Below are 17,190 nucleotides of genomic sequence, written 5' to 3' on the forward strand. Positions count from 1 at the left end.
TGCGGGTGGGAGGCTTTATTTCACTGTGGGGAAGGAGCCTGGACGGAGGGCAGCAGGCGGGGAACAAGGGGCTGGCACTGAGCAGTAGCGGGGGGGGGGGGGGGTGGGGGCTGCCCCTAGGCTGGTGGGGAAGGAGAAACTGAGTCAGGCCCCTGGTGGGACCTGACCCAGCAGGTGGGAAATGAGTTTGGAGGAGGGAGGCCCCTTCCCTCGTGGCTGGGCGGGGTCCCTGGCCTGCCTCTCCCCTAGGGACCTCGGTCCCCCCTACTCTCTGGGCGGCAACCCACCCACAGACCTGGCTGCCCCTGCCCTGGAGGAGGGGCTAGGTCACAGAGGGCAGTGGACAGGGGGCCTGGGGGCACTGGGAAGCGTGGGATGGGATCCACAATGTGCAGAGGGGACAGCGGGCAACCTAGGCGGTCAGTTCCTGGCAGCGATGACCACAGAGAGTGCCACACCCCCCAGGGCAACGGCGGTGGCACCAAACAGCCACTTCCATGGGATGGACTGTGGACAGAGACACAGGGTGGTTAAGGATGGTTGACCCAACGTCCCAGGCATCTGCCTACATGTGAGGTCCATCCACCACACCGCAAACTCCTGTTTGAACTTCAAAACCCTAGGACACAGCCCTCCGCTTTGCTCCCTAAAGAATCTCTCGCTCTATGGGGTTTCAACCTCCAGGAAGGGCCTCCCTCAGCCCCAGCAGGACAGAACTCCAGAGAGGGATTAAGGAACTCCAGCTTCTTTCCGGGTATCAGTATCAGGTCTGGAGCCCTGCCCCTAGCCCCAGCCTGGCCCTGCTCTCACAGCAGCCCCACCCCCTGCACGCACCCAGGCACCCTTGCCCTGACACTTGGTGGGCAGCCGGCTCGGGTTGCCCAGCATCTTCCGGTAGAGCGCTGTCTCGGTGCTGCGCTGCGCTGCATGCTTCTTCACCAGCTTGGAGAGCTCCGCGTGGATCGTCTGCCAGGGCGGGTGGGGGGCAGGGGGAGCGATGCCCAGTGAGCCCTGTGCTTTCCCAGCCAGGACCATGGGGTATGAGGGCTCTGACACCCTGTCATCTCTGACCCCTCAGGGAGCCCACGGGGAGCCCATGGATTCGGCAGAGCACAAGTAGGCCAGATGGAAGGTTCTGGAAGGAGGACATACTGGCACCAGCCTAGCCAGCCCAGTCCCTGGCCTTTGGGAGCCCGGAGCATCTGGTGTGGCGACGCACAGGGGCTCGGCTAGGCGGGGCAGCTGGGGGAACTCACCTTGTTGGACGGTTCCAGCTTCAGGGCGGCCCGCAGGATGGGGATGGCCTCGCTGTACTCGCCCTGCTGGGCCAGGACCTGAGTGGAGGCACCGCTGATCAGCACAGGCCCCGGTGACACAGCCTGGGTCATACACTGCAGGGCCCTCCTGCCATGCAACTGCCCTGGGCCGACTTAAGGAGCACCCCTCCAGCCTCGCTCAAACTGGGGAGCGGGTCCCCAAGAGCTGGCCTGACTCCCCCCCACCTTGGCTGACTCGAGGCTGGTGGGACCCCGCACCCCGACATCCCGCACCTTGCCCTTGCGAAAGAGTGCCTTGATGTTGTCGGGCTGGTGCTGTAGCACGAGGCTGCAGGAGCGCAGCGCTGCACGGTAGTGGTCCAGCTTCAGCTGCGAGGCGGCCAGGTTGTTCAGACACTTCACCTTCAGCTGCAGCAGCTGCTCCTCCTCCTCCAGGGTCATGTCCACTGTGGGGCGGGGTGGGGGGCTCAGTGTGCAGCCCCAGCCCCCCAGCACTGCTCAGTGACCCCATGCATGTGCAGCGAATGCGGGCCCGGAGGGTGGCCGGTCACCTTTGGCGCTGGAGGTGATGGCCTTGATGGCCAGGTCGTAGGAGTTGGCGGCCAGCACGAAATCTGCCCGCTGGTAGTGGGCATTCCCACACTCGCGCTTCCGGTCGGCCAGGGCCACGCGCTCCTGCCCGGAGAGCAGCTCCAGGTTGGGGCCATCCACTGCCGCCTTCAAAGTCACCTCCAGACACAGGGCCGCGTGTGGGGGGATGTAGGGGCTCCTGCTGCGGGGATCGTGGGGAAGGCACTCAGGTGCACCCCCACCCTGTCGGGGCACCCCGGGGTCCCTGGGAGGGGTACTGCCCACCACCTCCCTCACCCCCCTGCTCAGCTCACCTGCCCTGGGGGCCGTAGCAGTACTTGGAGTCAGCAGTGACCATGGCCGTCTCACCCACGTCCATGAGCGGCACGCTGAGGTCCAGGGCCTGGAGGGGAGCAGGAGGCTCAGCGGGGCTGGGGAGCAGCGCCCCCACCCCCAGGCAGCAGCCCCCACCTGGATGACGTCGCAGTCCCCCAGCGTGAACTGCAGCTCAGGCTCATCCTGTACTCGGGTCCCGTTCTCCAGGGCTGTCTGCAGCCGCACGGTCACCACCTGGCCCTTGGTGGGGCGCTCGGAGCCCGGCGGGCCCGGGATAAGCGTCTTCTTCCTCAGCAGCCCGTTCCCTGCAGCCAGGGGCAAAGCCTGTCACCGCAGCTCCCGGCCTGCCCCAGTGGCCCTGTGGGGGACTGACCACGTGGGCCCTGGCTGCCCCGGTATCAGCTCGGAAGACAGGAAGGACAGTGGGGAGGGTGCTGGCCATGCATGCCAGGCACAGCCCCCAGAACGCATCAATAAAACACCACTTCAGAAGAAAGAGCCTGTGGCCTCGCCGGCCAGCCCCCTGCCCTCTCCACAGAGGCCTGTCCAGCTGCTGGCGCCGTGGCCCCCCGAACACCCCCTCCCCCGTGGCAGCTCTTTCCTGCCAAAAAGGAAAACAAAGCGCATCAACGCTGGGCCGGGCTGTGGCCCAAGTGCAGGGCACATGGCTGGCACGGGGGGCTCCAGGCACAACCCTGGCACTGTGTGTGCCCACAGCACTCGGGTGCTGGCCCTAGTGGGCCCGAGCACAGCCTAGAATCACCAGGGCCCCAGCGTGACCCCACAACCAGTCGCACCATGAAAGGATCCCAGACTGCCCCACAGCCAGGAGAGCAGCCGGGGCCCCATCCAAGAGCCATGACCCGTCACCATGGGGGACGGCACTGGCGGCCCCAACTGGCAGGTGCCACCCAGGTCCCTTGTACCCCAAAACAGCACAGGAGTGTGGGAGCACAGCCAGTCCCAGTGAGCTTCAGGCAGGGGTCCCACAATCCCGTCACCCCATGTCTTGCTGTCACCTCAGATCCCACTGTCACCCTACCGCTGTTATCTATAACCTGTAACCCTTGACCTATTGTGATCCATGACTCCACAATGACCCACAATCCCCTGTGGGCACCAACCCATGTCACCCACCACCCGTCACTCCAGGTCAAGAGCTATCTCCCCATGAGTTCCACTGATCTGGTCTGAGCTGGCCCCATCTAGAAGCAGGAAGGGGGTGGAGGAAGATCACGACCCAGAAGGTTCTAGATTGTCCCCAAGGCTTCCGCCTGAGCACCCAAAGCTCCTGATGAGGCAAGTCCTAGGGCACCTGCAGGTTGGGAGATAAAGAGCAGTGGCCTGGGGCGCCGCAGTCTCCTCAGGCACAGGGGTGGGGTGCTGGGAACCCAGGGACCGGGGCAAGACCGGGAAACAAGCTGCTCTGGTCTCAGCAGCCCTTTCTAGGGTGCTGTTGTGTGGCCTCAGGGAGGTGACTCAGCCTCTCTGAGCAGTGGTAAGCATAATCTATGCACGCAGAGCCCTGACCCCCAGTGTCTGGTCACCACCCCAGTTACCACACACTTGACTCTCAGCCTCCTTCAGCGGAATGAGGCTCGAGGGAGCAGAGGCCAGCCAAGGTGACCCCTGACCCTGCGCTGTCCGGGTGCCAGGGGTCAGCCACAGCCACTCCTGTTCCTTACCCAGGATGTCCAGCCACTCATCCGGGTCTGGTGCGGGTGCAGGCTCGGGCTCCATGGCCGCCAAGAACTCGCGGGCCAAAGCCCCGGGCTGCTCAGCCTCGGCCAGCGGGGGCCGCCCCACGTCCTGCAGGGGCGGCAGCTCCTCGTCCTCATCCTCATCTTCATCCTCCTCGCCCTCGGCCCCGTCCAACATCTCAAAGTCCTCCAGCGGAGGGACCCCGGCGGTAGACGGGGCACTGGGCTCCGGGCCTGAGGCCGTGGGCTCAGTACAGGATGCCATGGTGCTGGGGGACGGGAATCAGCCCTGCGGAGGGAGGGCGGGGTGAGACCCCAGCGAGGCCCTCCCATGCTCCCAGCCTCATCCACCCCGCCCCCACTGGCCCCGCTACTGGGGGAGGGGCCGATGCACTGAATGCAAGTGAGGGTTAACTTCAGATGAAACAGGTGCCACCCAGGCCCTTGGTTGCAGAAAGGGAAACCGAGGCCTATTCAAGGGTCACTAAGCCCTAGGTTACCAGCCAGCAGAGTGCAGGGGCAGGATCTGAAGTCCGGATACCACTTACAAAGCAGGAACGTGAGAAAGGAGGGGAGAGGGCACTGGAGTCTTCACCCAATTCCCGCCCATCTCCAGTCACCCACTGCCCTCCAGGGAACCATGCTGATGTGACCACCCCCTAAAGCTGATCTCGTTCCTTCCACGCGCACCACTCGAGCTCCCAGCCATGACACCCGGGGCTCTGGCCCAAACGCTCTGCCCACCGGCTCCAGGGGGCGTCAGCCCCGGGAGAACTGGGGACCCCCGGGGTTCCTCCTCCACCATGTCCTGGTCCGTCTCTGGGCCCAGGCCCCAAGTTCAGGGGCGAATGGCGCGCCGCCCCCACCCCTACCAGTGCCCCCCAAACCTCACCTGCCCGCTCCTTCCAGGCTCCGAGACCCTCCCAGCCCCCACCGAACCCCCACAATCCCCCGCGCCGGCCCCCTCCCCAGCCCCGCCAGCTCCCCACCCAGCCCCCGTCGCCACTCTGCTCCCATAAACACCAAGTCCCAGAACGCTCCCCACAAGCCGCCGGTCCCCTGTCCGGCCAAGACTACCTGGGGGCCTCCACCCGGGACCCCCAACGCCCCTCGCCTGTTTGACACCACCGCTAAGGCCCCTCGACCCCCGCACCCTCTGGGGCGTCCCACCGTGCAAGTCCCAGCGGACGGTGCCGCACCCCCGCGCCCCCGTGAAGCCCCCGGTTGCACCCCCCGCGGGGATCCTGACTCCCGCGCCGCCCTCCACCCTCCTTCGCTGCCCCCCGCCCCGCCCCTCGGCCTCGGCCCCAGCCGCGCCGCTCCCAGGCTGTCGCGGCCCCTCCTGCGCCCCTGGCCAGCTCAACCCAGCCGGCGCCCCAGGACACGTGCCTCCGGCTCCGCGACCCCCGTCTGGGGTCCTGCGCCCCCTCCCCGCCCCCGGCCGTGGCCGCCGCGCCTCGGGAACCAGGCTCAGGCCCCCGGCTCCGCCCCTGCCGTGTCTATTGGCCGCCGTCGCGGCGTACGCAGCATCCACTGGTCACTGCGTACGTCCGTCTAGGCTTCAGACACCGCCTCCTTCCTGCTTGGATCCGCGGGACGTTCTTAAAGGGGCCGCGGCCTCCGCTACACCAGGGCGGGGGCTGGGGTGCAGGTGGAGGTGGGGGTGGCTCGGGAGCAGGAGCAGGAGCCCTTCTCGGCTCAGAGAGCGCCCCCGCGTGAGCTTCCCGCTGCTTCTCTGTGAACACCCCCATCGTGCCCGGACCTGGGGGAGCCCAGGACTCAAAGGTGCTCGGGTTTCCAGGCTGCAGGAACAGGCGCCTCTGGACTTCAGTGTCACCACCTGGAGCCTCGGTTGCAGACATGGAACCAACGGGAGCACCGTGCCCACGTGCCCACCCTCTCCCCGCACGGAGCCTGTGTGAACCCCTGCTAAGTTGTCAGGTGCTCGCTCACGCAAGGAGCTCACGCGAAGGTTCACTGAGCCCCTGAGCGCCAGGAATCTCTTGCCACTTTCTGCCACCCCGCGATAAGGTGCCCGGGCCTCACAGGTGGCCAGCTCGATTAAGTGTATGCTCTGAATCTGCTTTGGAAAGTGGGGTGCTCATATGCCTCGCCGGCCCTATTTCATGCCCTGCCCAACCTCTGCCCCGTACCCCTCCTCTGTGCTCCATTCCAGAGAATTTTTGCCTCTTCTGTCCACACTGTCTTTTTGAGTGCTGCCCAGCACCTATGGGAATTTAAGGCATAAATCAATGAGTGGGTGAGTGGGATACTGGTGGAGGGAACAGGAACTGGTTTCCAGAGCATCAAGCCCCTACCAGAAGCCTCCCTGATGTTCTCTCTTCTGCGCTGCATAAGTCCAGGCCTGTATTCTGCAGTCATGTCACTTACCCCTACCTTGTTCCCACCCCAATGACTTCCTAACAGGATCCTGGAATAAGGACCTAATACTCCTTTTTTAGCACGGCCCTCTGAACCTTCATAGGCAGAGGACCACACTGTGAGTGTGTGTGGGGTGTGTGTGTGTGTGTGTGTGTGTGTGTGTGTGTGTGTATGGGATGGGAGGGGTGACAGAAAAAAACTCATTATAGGAGGTAGGGAGGGCAGTCAGGGGTTACAGAATCTCTGGGCTGGCCTCCTGAAATGATCTTTCTTGTCATCCTCCAGCCCCAGTGCTGTTATAGGCCCACAGAAAATATCTTCCCAAGGGCAATGAGGAGCCAAATAAAACAGGCTTGCTAGACCCTGGATAGCTACGGGAGGCTCTGAAGCTTGGGGCCAAGCCTCCAGCTGTGGGCCCTGTGGTTGCCTTCCTTTTCCCTACAAAGAAACAGAAATCCCCCCTCCTCAGCTCCCTGCCCATCTTCAGGTGGACTTTGCCAGACACTGGGCACACATATCCTTTCTCCTTCACCTGCTCGTGACCTCATGCCCTACAAGCTGATTAGCCTTTTCCTTTTATATGTGCTCTGCTCCTCTATTTATTCACTTACTTAGGGTCTTTTTTTGGGGGGGGACCACACCCAGCAGTGCTCAGGGTTTACTCCTGGCTCTGCATTCAGGGATCACTGCTAACAGTGCTTGGGGGGACAGATGTGGTGTGTCATGTGTCATGCCCAGGGGCTCCAACCAGTCAGCTGCATTCAAGGTAAAAACCTTACCTGCTATACTATCTCTCTGGCCTTTATAATTCTAATTAATATTAACAATGGTCCAGGGTGTGGCTCAGCTGTAAGGCCCATGGCTTCAATGCACGAGACCCTGGGTTTGGATCCAGACTCCAAACACAAAATATAACAGCAAAATCACTGTTACACAAAAACTACTGAAATAACTGCTGTGGGGGCAGAGCCACGAAAATATGCTAAACCCAGTGAGAAGAACTATGTTTAAAAAATAAATACTATTTCCATAGTCTCCTAAGGACTAAATTAATTCATTGCCTAAGAGACAACAGTAGCAAGTGAATGTGGCAGACCGCCTCTGCAATTCTTCAAGGACGGTGCTCGGGGGACCATACGGGATGCTGGGAATTGAACCAGGGTCGGCCGCGTGGAAGGCAAACGCCTTACCCGCTGTGCTATCACTCCAACCCCCAAAATAAACAAGTCTTAAAAAAGTAAAAACAACAAATTAATATATACAAAGAGCTCCCGACAACAGAGAAACTAAAATATTTTGACAAACGGATCAAAATTTTAAAAGGGCTGAAAGGACAAAAAGATGTGTGAAAATAGAACTAAGATCCTGAGACATTTACAAAACCCCAAAGTAGGACTCCATGAAATGGGAAGGCCCCGAAGGGTCAGGGAAGGAAGCTGCATCAATGAGTGGGAGACGCTAAGACCAGGAATAAATGCAACCGGTGACTCTAGCGGGTAGCCTGGCCCAGAAAAGGGTTCCAAAGAGCAGAGCTGGGATTTCTGCCGCGGATCCGGCCAGATTCCTGCTGACCAAAGGCGACGTCTTCCGGCCTCACCGCTCACTTCCGGCCCGCCGGAGAGTCCAGCTTGGCCGACTGCACAAGCGCACGAGGGGGCGGCGGGATTGGCTCCCGGCTGTGACGCAGGCGCGGGCGGACGCTGCGTCGGGCCTCTCGCTCCCACCACCCCCACGGGCGCGTCTCCGTTCCGTGCGCGCGCTCGCACGTCGGGTGCGTGATGACGTCACGGTGGCGCGGGCGCCATCCCGGAAGCGCGAGCAAGGCTGCCAGATGTGCAGGTGCGGCCGCCGGGGCCGGGGGCGGGGCGGGCGCGGGGCCGGGGGCTCGGTGTTGTGTCGCACGGGTGGCCGCACCGCTGCGGGGGCACCGCTCGCTGCCCCGCGGCCCGTGCCCGCGCACACGCCCGCCCCCGCCCGCGCGTCGCGGACGCGCTGCGCCTCGTCCAGATGCGGGAAGCGGGGTCGCTAGCGTTGGGGCAGTGGGGCGCGACTGCAGTCGGTGTGTCTGCGTGGCGTAAGCGGATGAGGGGGAAAGGAACCGGGTGGGGTGGCCGCATCGTGGGTTGACCGGGTAGTGGATGAAGCGCTTGCGTGGAAGCGGCGCAGGGGCACGAAGTGTCTCATGAGCACCCTGCGGCCCGCGTTCAATGTTGGTTCCCGGCCCTGCTGCCAGGCCCTTCACATCCATCCCCTTCTTTGGAGGAATCTCCTAACCCCGTGCCCCTGCTCTTTGTCACAGTGGCGATGCCCTGACTCCTTCCTCGTATCCTGAGGCTTGGAGAGTGAGCGAGGAGGGGGAGAGCCCAAGGTCACAGGCCCGCCCCACTTCGCCGGACACCCAGTCTCTGCCGGGTGTGCCGCAGAGACCCGAGCCCTCACATGCTCCTTTTCCCTCAGATATGGGAACGGAACGGCTGTCAGTCCGAGAAGGCTTCCTGGTGGAGGCAGCTGGGACCTTGCGAGTGTGTGGGCTTGTGTATGTGTTTAGGTGCTGGCAGTGTTGTGTGCTCATGGCTTCCTGGCCCCTGAAGCCTCTCTATCCCTAGTGGTGCTCAGGAGACCTGGAAACTTCTCCAGGGCCTCTCAATCCCTTGGGCCCGCGGGGATGACTTTGCTGGCCTGTGTCGTCCTTCTGCTCCCTAGTCCATAGCAGTACTGAAGCCTGGCCTGGGTCAGATTGTGTGTCACTGTGAGGCTCTGAAGCTTGACTGCCCCCCTCCCTGGGGGTTCCTGGCTGGGGTCTGGTCTGAGCAGATGTAGAAATGGCCTCTTCAGAAGTTAGCTTGGGTGCAGGGATGCCTTCAGGAGCTCTGGGGGCCATGGGGAAACCAGACGTTCCCCTGGGGGGAGTATAGTGAGCTCAGAGCCCCTGGGGCAGGACTGGGGGGAGCTAGCACCGATGACCCGCAGCCCCCCATGTCCCCATGTCCACACCTCCCTTCCCCTTTTTAGACTGCGGAGGAGGAAGAGAAAGAGATGGAGCTGCCGGACTCGGCCTCGAGGGTTTTCTGCAGTCGCATCCTGAGCATGGTGAACGCGGAAGACGTCAATGCCATCATCCTGGCCCAGAAGAACATGTGAGCCTGGTCCCGCCCGGCGGTTTCTGCTGTGCACAGAGCTAGACTTCCTGGCTTGAAGCCATGAGAAATGTAGACAAGCGGGCCCCGGAGAGGGCCTTTGTCTCTGCATGCATACACAGGTTCCATCCCAGTGCCCTATCGGGTCCTCTGAGCACTGCCAGGAGTGGTTCCTGTATGCAGGCCAGGGGGAACCCCTGGGCACTGCCGGGTGTGGCCCCAGAATAGAAAGGAATGCAGAGTAAAGGCAAGAGGCTGAGCATAGGGTGAGGGGCCTATGGGCTGGCAGTCTCAGGGGAGCAGGCCTGTGAGTTTGGGCGTCCAGGGTGGGCTGAGTGCCCCCTGCCCTCTTCAGAAGTCAGCTTGGGGTTGTCCAGAGCTGGGGTCCAGCAGGTGGTGTGGGACAGGAATCAGGCCTTGTTCAGGCTCAGCCTTGCTGCTCCCTCGTGGCCCCCAGTCTTGCTTTGGGAGTGTGGAGTCTTTCCCTGAGTCGGGGCCTCTCTCCTGCCCTGTCTAGGCCTGACAGAAATCTGTTCGTCCCTCATCCCCCAAATTCTCCCACTGAGGGCACACAAAGCCGACAGCCACCTTCCTGGCCCCACGATGTCAGGTGGGATCAGAGCCAGGCCAGGGGAGCCCCTCCAAGGAGAGGAGCAGAGTTTCCAAGGGTCCGTTGGAAGGGCAGGACATTCACATTCGTTTTGGAGGTTGGAGAGGAGTTTGGCGTGGGAGCGGTGGCACGAGGAGGGACTACAGGTTGCTCTTGCCAGCCACGAACCACCCACAGCCCCCCGCCCCACCACAGGCTGGACCGCTTTGAGAAGACCAACGAGATGCTGCTGAACTTCAACGGGCTGTCTAGCGCGCGCCTGCAGCAGATGAGCGAGCGCTTCCTGCAGCACACACGCGCCCTGGTGGAGCTCAAACGCGACCTGGACAGCATCTTCCGCCGCATCCGGTGCGTGGTTGCTCATCAGGTGCCACGGGGTGGAGCTCAAGGCCAGTGGTGACAGGACTCAAATGGGAGTAGCCCCGAAACTTCAGGTTTATTTAGCTAGTAGCACAGCCTGGCTGGACTCATTGTGCCAGGGTGTGGCCAGCCCCCACCTTACAGGGGGGCAGATGAGCTCAGGATCCCAGGCCCTTCCAAAACTGTTTTTTCCATTTTTGCCTCCCCATCCCCGTTTATTTTTTGTTTTTTTTTTTGCAGGGGCCACCACACCTGGAACCCCAAAGCCACAGGGGTTCCCTCTGGCTTTGCACTCAGGAATTACTCCTGAAGGTGCTCAGGGGGTCCTATGGGAGGCCGGGGACTGAGCCCGGGTCTTCTGTGTGCAAAGCAAGCACCCTCCCTGCTGTGGTATGACTCTGGGCTCCCCAAACTGTTTTTGGCACGGAGATGGGGAATGAGGAGAGTGCTCAGCCCTGGGTGGAGCAGCCTCGCTTTACAAGCATGGGTCTTTTCTTGGGGTCCAGTCTGGTGTGAGGGCGCCTGCCAAGAGCCCAGGGTTGGGCTTTTTTGTTTGTTTTGCTTTTTTTGGTACACCTGGCGATGTTCAGGGGTTACTCCTGGCTCTGCACTCAGGAATTACTCCTGGCAGTGTTTGGGGGGCCCTATGGGATGCTGGGAATCAAACCTGGGTCAGTTGCGTGCAAGGCAAACACCCTCCCCGCTATGCTATCGCTCCAGCCTGGGTTGGTGTCTTTTGTGGGTTTCACGCACAGCAGGGATAGTAGTGTCTTCCCTGGCCTCTGGAACTTGGCTCAGCCAGGGTGGCCCATGGGAGTCCTGCTGTAGGGGCACTAGAAGCACCGCCCAAGATCAGGCCAGTGGAAGGTGAGACAATAACGGCCCGGGGTCTCGGGTATGTGCAGCTATGGGGGCTCACTCCAGTGCCCTTCCCTCCCCCAGGACGCTAAAAGGGAAACTGAGCAGGCAGCATCCTGAGGCCTTCAGCCGTAAGTAGTGGGGGCCCTCCCTGTGCCTCCTGAGCCCCAGGACCCCTCCGAGCTATGGATGTGTGCTTTTTAGATGTCTCCTGGGGCATGGCGGGAAGTGGGGGGTGGAGCCTTGCCCCAGCCCACTCCTGTCCCACAGACATCCCCGAGGCCAGTTTTCTGGAGGACGAGGACGAGGACCCTATCCCACCCAGCACCACCACCACCATCGCCACGTCTGAGCAGAGCACTGGCTCGTGTGACACCAGCCCCGCCACTGTCTCGCCGTCCCTGAGCCCTGGCTTCGAGGACCTGTCTCATGCCCGTCCTGGCTCCCCGACCATCAACGGTCGAAGCCCAACGGACCAGGATGATGAGGGCGAGGCGCTGGGCAAGTAACCTTGGGCGAGGCCCCACCAAGCAGCTCGGCCTCTGCTTCTGTCATCTGCCCGAATCCTGGGACACTCCAGCGGGGCCTTTCCCCTGCCCACCCCTCCCAGAGCATCTCCTTCAGACCCTCCCTAGGCTGGAGGCGTTGGCACAGCTGGCCAAGAGTCACTGCTGAAGGTTCCAGGAGGGGAGTTGACCCTGCCTGCCCTGCGATGGCCAGGCCCTTCTCCGGTGGGCAAGCTGGCATGTCCCGTATCTGCAGCCCACCCTGCACTAATTCTGGCTGCCCACCCCACCCCTACTCACGCCAGAATGCAGGGTCCGGCCCAGCACGAGGCCAGTTGCTCGGTCCCGAGGCTGCTGGGCCTGCGTCTGTGAGGCGCAGCAAGCGCAAGGTCGATCTGGAGTTTCATGGAATATTTTTGTACCCGATGTTTACAGATGCTGTTGGGAAATATCAATAAAAACTGTTACTAAACAGCAGGGGACACTGCTGAGCTGCTTCTTCCTTCTGGCTGAGTCCCACAACCCAGTGTTGGCATGGGCTGGGTGACAGCTGTAGTGGCTGCCCCTCTAGGGAGCATCCCGTGTCCTGGGGGCAGGGCAGCCGCACGCACATGTTCCTTTTGCTGGCCATTCTTTGAGTGCACCTCCCTTGAGGGGCTTGTGGGGTAGAGACGGGGTGGTCCCCTCCCCAGTGGCACATTGTGAACACCCTCTCTGTAACACCGAGCTGGTTACTGTCCCTAACTTCCCAGGCCTCAAAACAGAAGGCCAAGCCCTGGAGCTCTTCCAGTGATCCCATCCTTCCCCCTCCCTCAGCCTCTTGCTCAGGTGCCCTCCAGCTGGTCTGCAGCCCCTCTGCAGTCACCACCTCCTGGACCCCAGCTTTTTGTGTATTTTGATTTGGTTCTTGGGCCACACCTACTGGGTGCTCCCAGGGATCACTCCTGACAGGGTTTGGGGGGACCCTGAGGAGTGCTAGAGATCTAATCCTGCTCCACAATATGCTCCAGCCTCGGGACCCCAGGTCTGTGACCAAGGGCCCCCTTCCGCCCTATCCATAAGTGCCCGCCCGCACTGCCCTCGCGCTGGCCCTTTGGTCCGCTTCCTCCAGGCTGTGGGCAGGTGAACCCGGCCAGGAAAGTGACCCGGACCCCTGTGGGGCCGCACGCCCACAGGCGCTAAGGCTTCGCTCGCCCGCACCCAACATGGCGGCGCCCGGGGCGTGGCTTTTCCTGGATTGTGACGTAAGCACGCAGCGTGCGCCGTGCGCAGGCGCCCTCGGAGACGAATCGCGGGTTTCCGCTTCCGCCGCCCTCTTTCTCGTTAACGAGGCGGCCGAGCGGGTCGGTGCCGGCGGCCTTGCGGGTTCGCATGGGGCCAGGGCCGGGCGGGGGATTGCGGGGCCCAGGAGCGCGTTTGGGTGCGCGGAGGTGGTAGGAGGGGCGTTCCGAGCCGGGCTGGGCGCCTGGGGCCGGGCCGCCAGGGTCGCGGCCGTCGAGGCGCGGGGCCAGGCCGAGTCCGTCGGGCGGAGCGGCTCGGGCGTGCTCTATGCGTCGCGGGGCCAGGCCCGGGCCTGTGGCTCCTCCAGGCGTGTATCCTCGCGGCTCCTGCCCACCGCTCACTCCCCTCAGTCTGCAGGAGGCGGCGGGCATCGGAGCCCTTCACTTTCTGTTCGGGAGGAATGGAACGTTAAGTGCAAGGGTGGCGTCACGGAGAAGGGAGCCCGAGCCCAGGCCTATAGGGGGCGGATCGCTGCGGGCGACCACCCGCGCCCCGCACCTGGCTGTCCCCGCCGCTCACCTCCCTGTCCCCCACCCGCGCAGGAGACGCAGAGATGCAGATCTTTGTGAAGACCCTGACGGGCAAGACCATCACCCTCGAGGTAGAGCCCAGTGACACCATTGAGAATGTCAAAGCCAAAATCCAGGACAAGGAAGGTGAGCGGGGCCGGGGGCTCATCAGGGTGCATCTGGGCCGACAGGTAGGGGTGATGCGGGGACGGGAAGCTGCCAGCGCTTACAGTAAGACTCTCCCCCGCAGGCATCCCGCCGGACCAGCAGCGTCTGATTTTTGCGGGCAAACAGCTGGAGGATGGCCGCACCCTCTCGGACTACAACATCCAGAAAGGTACATGATGGCTCCCGCGCCCAGGCCTGGGTCCCCCGAGTTTGGTGGATGCGGGGGGCGATGGTAGGGGAAGGGTAGTCTAAGACACGCCCCTCTCCCCTCTAGAGTCCACCCTGCATCTGGTGCTGCGCCTCCGCGGGGGCATCATTGAGCCTTCGCTGCGCCAGCTGGCCCAGAAGTACAACTGTGAGAAGATGATCTGCCGGAAGTGCTACGCCCGCCTGCACCCCCGCGCCGTCAACTGCCGCAAGAAGAAGTGCGGGCACACCAACAATCTGCGCCCCAAGAAGAGGCTCAAATAAGGAAGGCCCCTCATGCGCCGCACCCCCGGGCTGCCGTTATTGGGGCCCTGCTGCCTCAATAAAGTTCCCCTTTGATTGACTGGAGCAGCAACTGGTGTCCGAGTGTCCGTCTGTCCGTTCACCCACCCGGGGTGGGGCATGATGTTCCTACTTCTCCGTTCTCACACTGCCGGAACATAAGCCGGGGTGGTCTTGGGATTCTTGTAAGCCCTTCCATGTAAAATAGAGGTCGTGCAGTTGTTGGGTGGGGGTGGATCGAGGAACACACCCTCTCCCCCCCCAACTCTCCATCTGGTTGCAACTAGGATTTTGAAAGCTTGCAGAGACTCGCTGTTCCCACCAAATCGGGGTGCCCCTACAAGGGTGGGCTTTTGTTCCCTAAGGATTGTGACAATCCAGTTCTGGTCCCCATGAGCTACTGAACTCTATGCCAGCTGGTCCTGGTAATCAATGACCCCTGCACACCTGCCCCCCCCTCTAAATTAAGGGTGCGTTTCCAGCAGCCATTTCTGAGGTCTGGTGTGCCCACAGCCTGCCTGGAGTCACCCCCGGAGAGGTCAACAGGGGAAGAAGGGAGGGTCCGTCCAAACTTAAGGCCTGTGCAGAAACCCCTGGACCTTATTGAGACCTCCCCCCACAGCGAGGTGTCTGCATTCCTGTCCCCAGGTTAGGGGCTGGAGGCCTCCGGGCCTCTAGGGGGCGCCAGCGCCACGGAGCAGGTTGTTCACTGGCAGTGCCGGGGCCGCACAGTCATGCTCACCGCTCCGGCCGGGACCGAGGCGCCCGTCCCCGCGGGGCCCGGTGCGGCACCGATCGCCGGAATCCCGGAGCGCGGAGAAGCAACGTGGCCCTGGGTGAGCCCGGGCCCCAGCGGGAACGGGCGTGGGGTGGGCGGTCAGGCCGGGGCGCCGGCTTCATGCCCGGGCCATGCCCTCCTCCACCCCCCACCTCGTAGAAAGATGCCCCGATTGGGGCGCTGGTGCAACGCGTCCACCAGCTGCAGACCGAGCGCGCGCAGGCCTTCCGCCGGCTGGAGGAGTAAGTGGGAGCCCGGGTGCGTGGGGCGGCCGGGTTCGGTGCATAGGGTCGCGCGTTGGGCCGGCCTGGGGCGGGCCTGTATCCCCGCCGCGCGGCAGTGTCACTGGAGGGACAGCCTTCAGACTTGGGGGGCCGATCCTCTTTCCCCTGCATGGACCCCAGCCCCGAGACACACTCTGCGTGGATCTCTCACGCTCCCAAGCGCCGGGGCTTTAGGCCTGTCGTGGTCCTCTCGGACTCAGCAGCGCCCTCCATGGGGTCCAGGGACATTCACCTGGAGGGCTTTTAGGTGGTGGGTGCGGATGCGGGCCTTGATTGGCATCGGGCGTGGCCTCAGAACCCCACCCCCACCCCACGTGCCGCAGAGCACACCGCCAGTACGTGAGCAGCGGCCCGCCCTATGACTTCCCACGGTTCCGCGCCACCGTGCATGAGGTGACCCAGGTCTTTGCCGCCGCCTCGCGGGAGGTGCTGGCGGTGGAGGCTGAACTGGCCGGACCCCGAGCGCAGCCACTCCTTGCAGGCCACGTGCGCCGCCTGCAGCAGCTGGAAGAGACGCATCTGGTCACGGTGAGGCCCAACCCGCAGAACCCCCCCACCACCCCCCTCTGTCGGGCTGTCCCCTGCGCGCCCCGTGGTAGAGTGGATGTATTCCAACCAGGTTCCCACATCCTGCCCAGGGCACCTCCCGTCCACCCCGCAGTATTTACCGCTGATCTCTAGCCTCCAGCTTTCCAGGGCAGCCCAGACTCGATTCCCAAACCCTATTTCGGCTCTGGTCCTGGCTTCACCCTTTTGCTGCTGGGTGTGGACGTTCAGGCTACGCCCATTACGAGTTACCCTAAGTGCTGAGTCTACCCTGCCTGCCGCGGAGTCCCGTGGCCTCCTCACCTGCTCTGACACTTACAGCCAATCCTAACACTCTATTCCCAGGCTCAGGCCACGCCCCGTTCCCCAAGACTAGCCACCCCACGCCACGCCCAACCCAACCTAGCACTGCACCAATCATTTGCCAGGAGTCCGGTGGGTCTCCCGCCCCGCCCATATTTTGCCCTAGACACATCCCTGACCCGCCCCTTAGGGGCCCCATCCGTGCACCACGGGTGGCCTCAGGTACTTAGCTCATCCTTGTTCGACTCCGCCCCCCTGCTCTACCCTGGGTGCCTCTCTAGATCTGCCGGACTTTGGTGGGCGGATCGCTGGTGCCCTTTGCCCTTGTGACATCCTCCCCACACCCCGCCAGGTGGCCCTGCTGCAAGTGATGGGGAGCCCCGAGCTAGCGCGGGAGGAAGACAGCCAGCAGAAGCACCAGCTGAAGATGAAGTGAGTCTGCCTCCTCCCCTCCTGGGGTCCCCGCTGCGGGGTGTGGGGTGCTCACTGGAGCTCTGGAGTCTCGTGGGTGCACGCCCCAGGACCAGGCAGGACACAGCTGCGCCTCCTGCACACCAGTCCTGCTTAGGGAGCTGGACCCCACCTGGGTCCTAGCCCGTCCCCTCCCCCACCCCGCGCACAGGCGCACCCCTGCTGCTCCGCTGCCTTGGTCAAACTGCCCGCCCCTGGGGGGCTAGCACCAGGAGGGGCTTCTCACCACCCACTCTGGCTGGCTCCTGCCAGACACCCAAATAGTCACCCGGTTGCCGTGCAGGATGGAGGCGGGGGCTGAGGAGGGACCCGGGGCTTGCCACAGCCCCCTCGGAGCTGAGCTGCGCCGCGGCGGGCTAATTCACCCCATCTGGGTTTTATTTATAGTTCCCATCCGCTCTTGTAGGGTAATTAAAACCATGGAGGCGATCAGCGAGGCCCTTCAGGACCTCAGGTTTGATGCAGAATCTACCCAGTGATGGCGCCTGGCCCAGCCCTGACGGCCAGCTGGTGGGGGTCGAGCCCCAAGGCGCCAGACCCTCCCCGAGCTGCTCTGTGCTTAATAAACACCTTCCTTGCAAGCTGTTGCGTCTCTGTCCAGCGGGGGCGGGCGAGAGGGGCCTTC

At 62.9% G+C, this 17,190-nt stretch overlaps 4 protein-coding genes across 8 annotated transcripts; 3 read left to right on the top strand and 1 right to left on the bottom strand.

Annotated features, from left to right (window-relative positions):
• FKBP8 (FKBP prolyl isomerase 8) lies at positions 1–5,408 on the bottom strand. Of its 2 annotated transcripts, XM_055128976.1 has the most exons (9): positions 5,273–5,408; positions 3,869–4,172; positions 2,319–2,488; positions 2,162–2,250; positions 1,829–2,049; positions 1,551–1,723; positions 1,257–1,334; positions 835–966; positions 1–507 (listed from the first exon to the last, which is right to left on the bottom strand). In XM_055128976.1, the coding sequence occupies exons 2-9, from the start codon at positions 4,146–4,148 to the stop codon at positions 421–423; spliced, it is 1,230 nt and encodes a 409-aa protein (XP_054984951.1). In that variant the 5' UTR covers positions 4,149–4,172; positions 5,273–5,408; the 3' UTR covers positions 1–420. The 2 variants fall into 2 exon arrangements, with proteins under 2 accessions (XP_054984951.1, XP_012790031.1); XM_012934577.2 differs by lacking the exon at positions 5,273–5,408 and having other exon boundaries at positions 1,829–2,046.
• Positions 5,409–7,968: 2,560 nt separating this feature from the next.
• On the top strand, positions 7,969–12,211 carry KXD1 (KxDL motif containing 1). 3 transcript variants are annotated; one of them, XM_004616842.2, is made up of 5 exons: positions 7,969–8,104; positions 9,278–9,402; positions 10,208–10,360; positions 11,315–11,361; positions 11,501–12,211. In XM_004616842.2, exons 2-5 carry the CDS (start codon positions 9,302–9,304, stop codon positions 11,737–11,739), a joined length of 540 nt encoding a protein of 179 aa, XP_004616899.1. In that variant the 5' UTR covers positions 7,969–8,104; positions 9,278–9,301; the 3' UTR covers positions 11,740–12,211. The 3 variants fall into 3 exon arrangements, with proteins under 3 accessions (XP_004616899.1, XP_054984666.1, XP_054984665.1); XM_055128691.1 differs by lacking the exon at positions 7,969–8,104 and adding an exon at positions 8,119–8,339; XM_055128690.1 differs by lacking the exon at positions 7,969–8,104 and adding an exon at positions 8,119–8,324.
• A 777-nt stretch (positions 12,212–12,988) lies between these two features.
• On the top strand, positions 12,989–14,249 carry UBA52 (ubiquitin A-52 residue ribosomal protein fusion product 1). Its single transcript, XM_055128689.1, has 4 exons — positions 12,989–13,101; positions 13,560–13,673; positions 13,777–13,863; positions 13,969–14,249. The coding sequence occupies exons 2-4, from the start codon at positions 13,571–13,573 to the stop codon at positions 14,163–14,165; spliced, it is 387 nt and encodes a 128-aa protein (XP_054984664.1). The 5' UTR covers positions 12,989–13,101; positions 13,560–13,570; the 3' UTR covers positions 14,166–14,249.
• Positions 14,250–14,886: 637 nt separating this feature from the next.
• Positions 14,887–17,146, top strand: REX1BD (required for excision 1-B domain containing). Of its 2 annotated transcripts, XM_004616841.2 has the most exons (5): positions 14,887–15,019; positions 15,121–15,203; positions 15,569–15,773; positions 16,447–16,526; positions 16,972–17,146. In XM_004616841.2, the coding sequence occupies exons 1-5, from the start codon at positions 14,918–14,920 to the stop codon at positions 17,042–17,044; spliced, it is 543 nt and encodes a 180-aa protein (XP_004616898.1). In that variant the 5' UTR covers positions 14,887–14,917; the 3' UTR covers positions 17,045–17,146. The 2 variants fall into 2 exon arrangements, with proteins under 2 accessions (XP_004616898.1, XP_054983360.1); XM_055127385.1 differs by having other exon boundaries at positions 14,892–15,203; positions 15,727–15,773.
• Positions 17,147–17,190: the final 44 nt, after the last annotated feature.

This window comes from Sorex araneus, chromosome 2 (assembly GCF_027595985.1).
Source record: "Sorex araneus isolate mSorAra2 chromosome 2, mSorAra2.pri, whole genome shotgun sequence".
In the NCBI taxonomy this organism is placed as follows: Eukaryota; Metazoa; Chordata; class Mammalia; order Eulipotyphla; family Soricidae; genus Sorex; species Sorex araneus.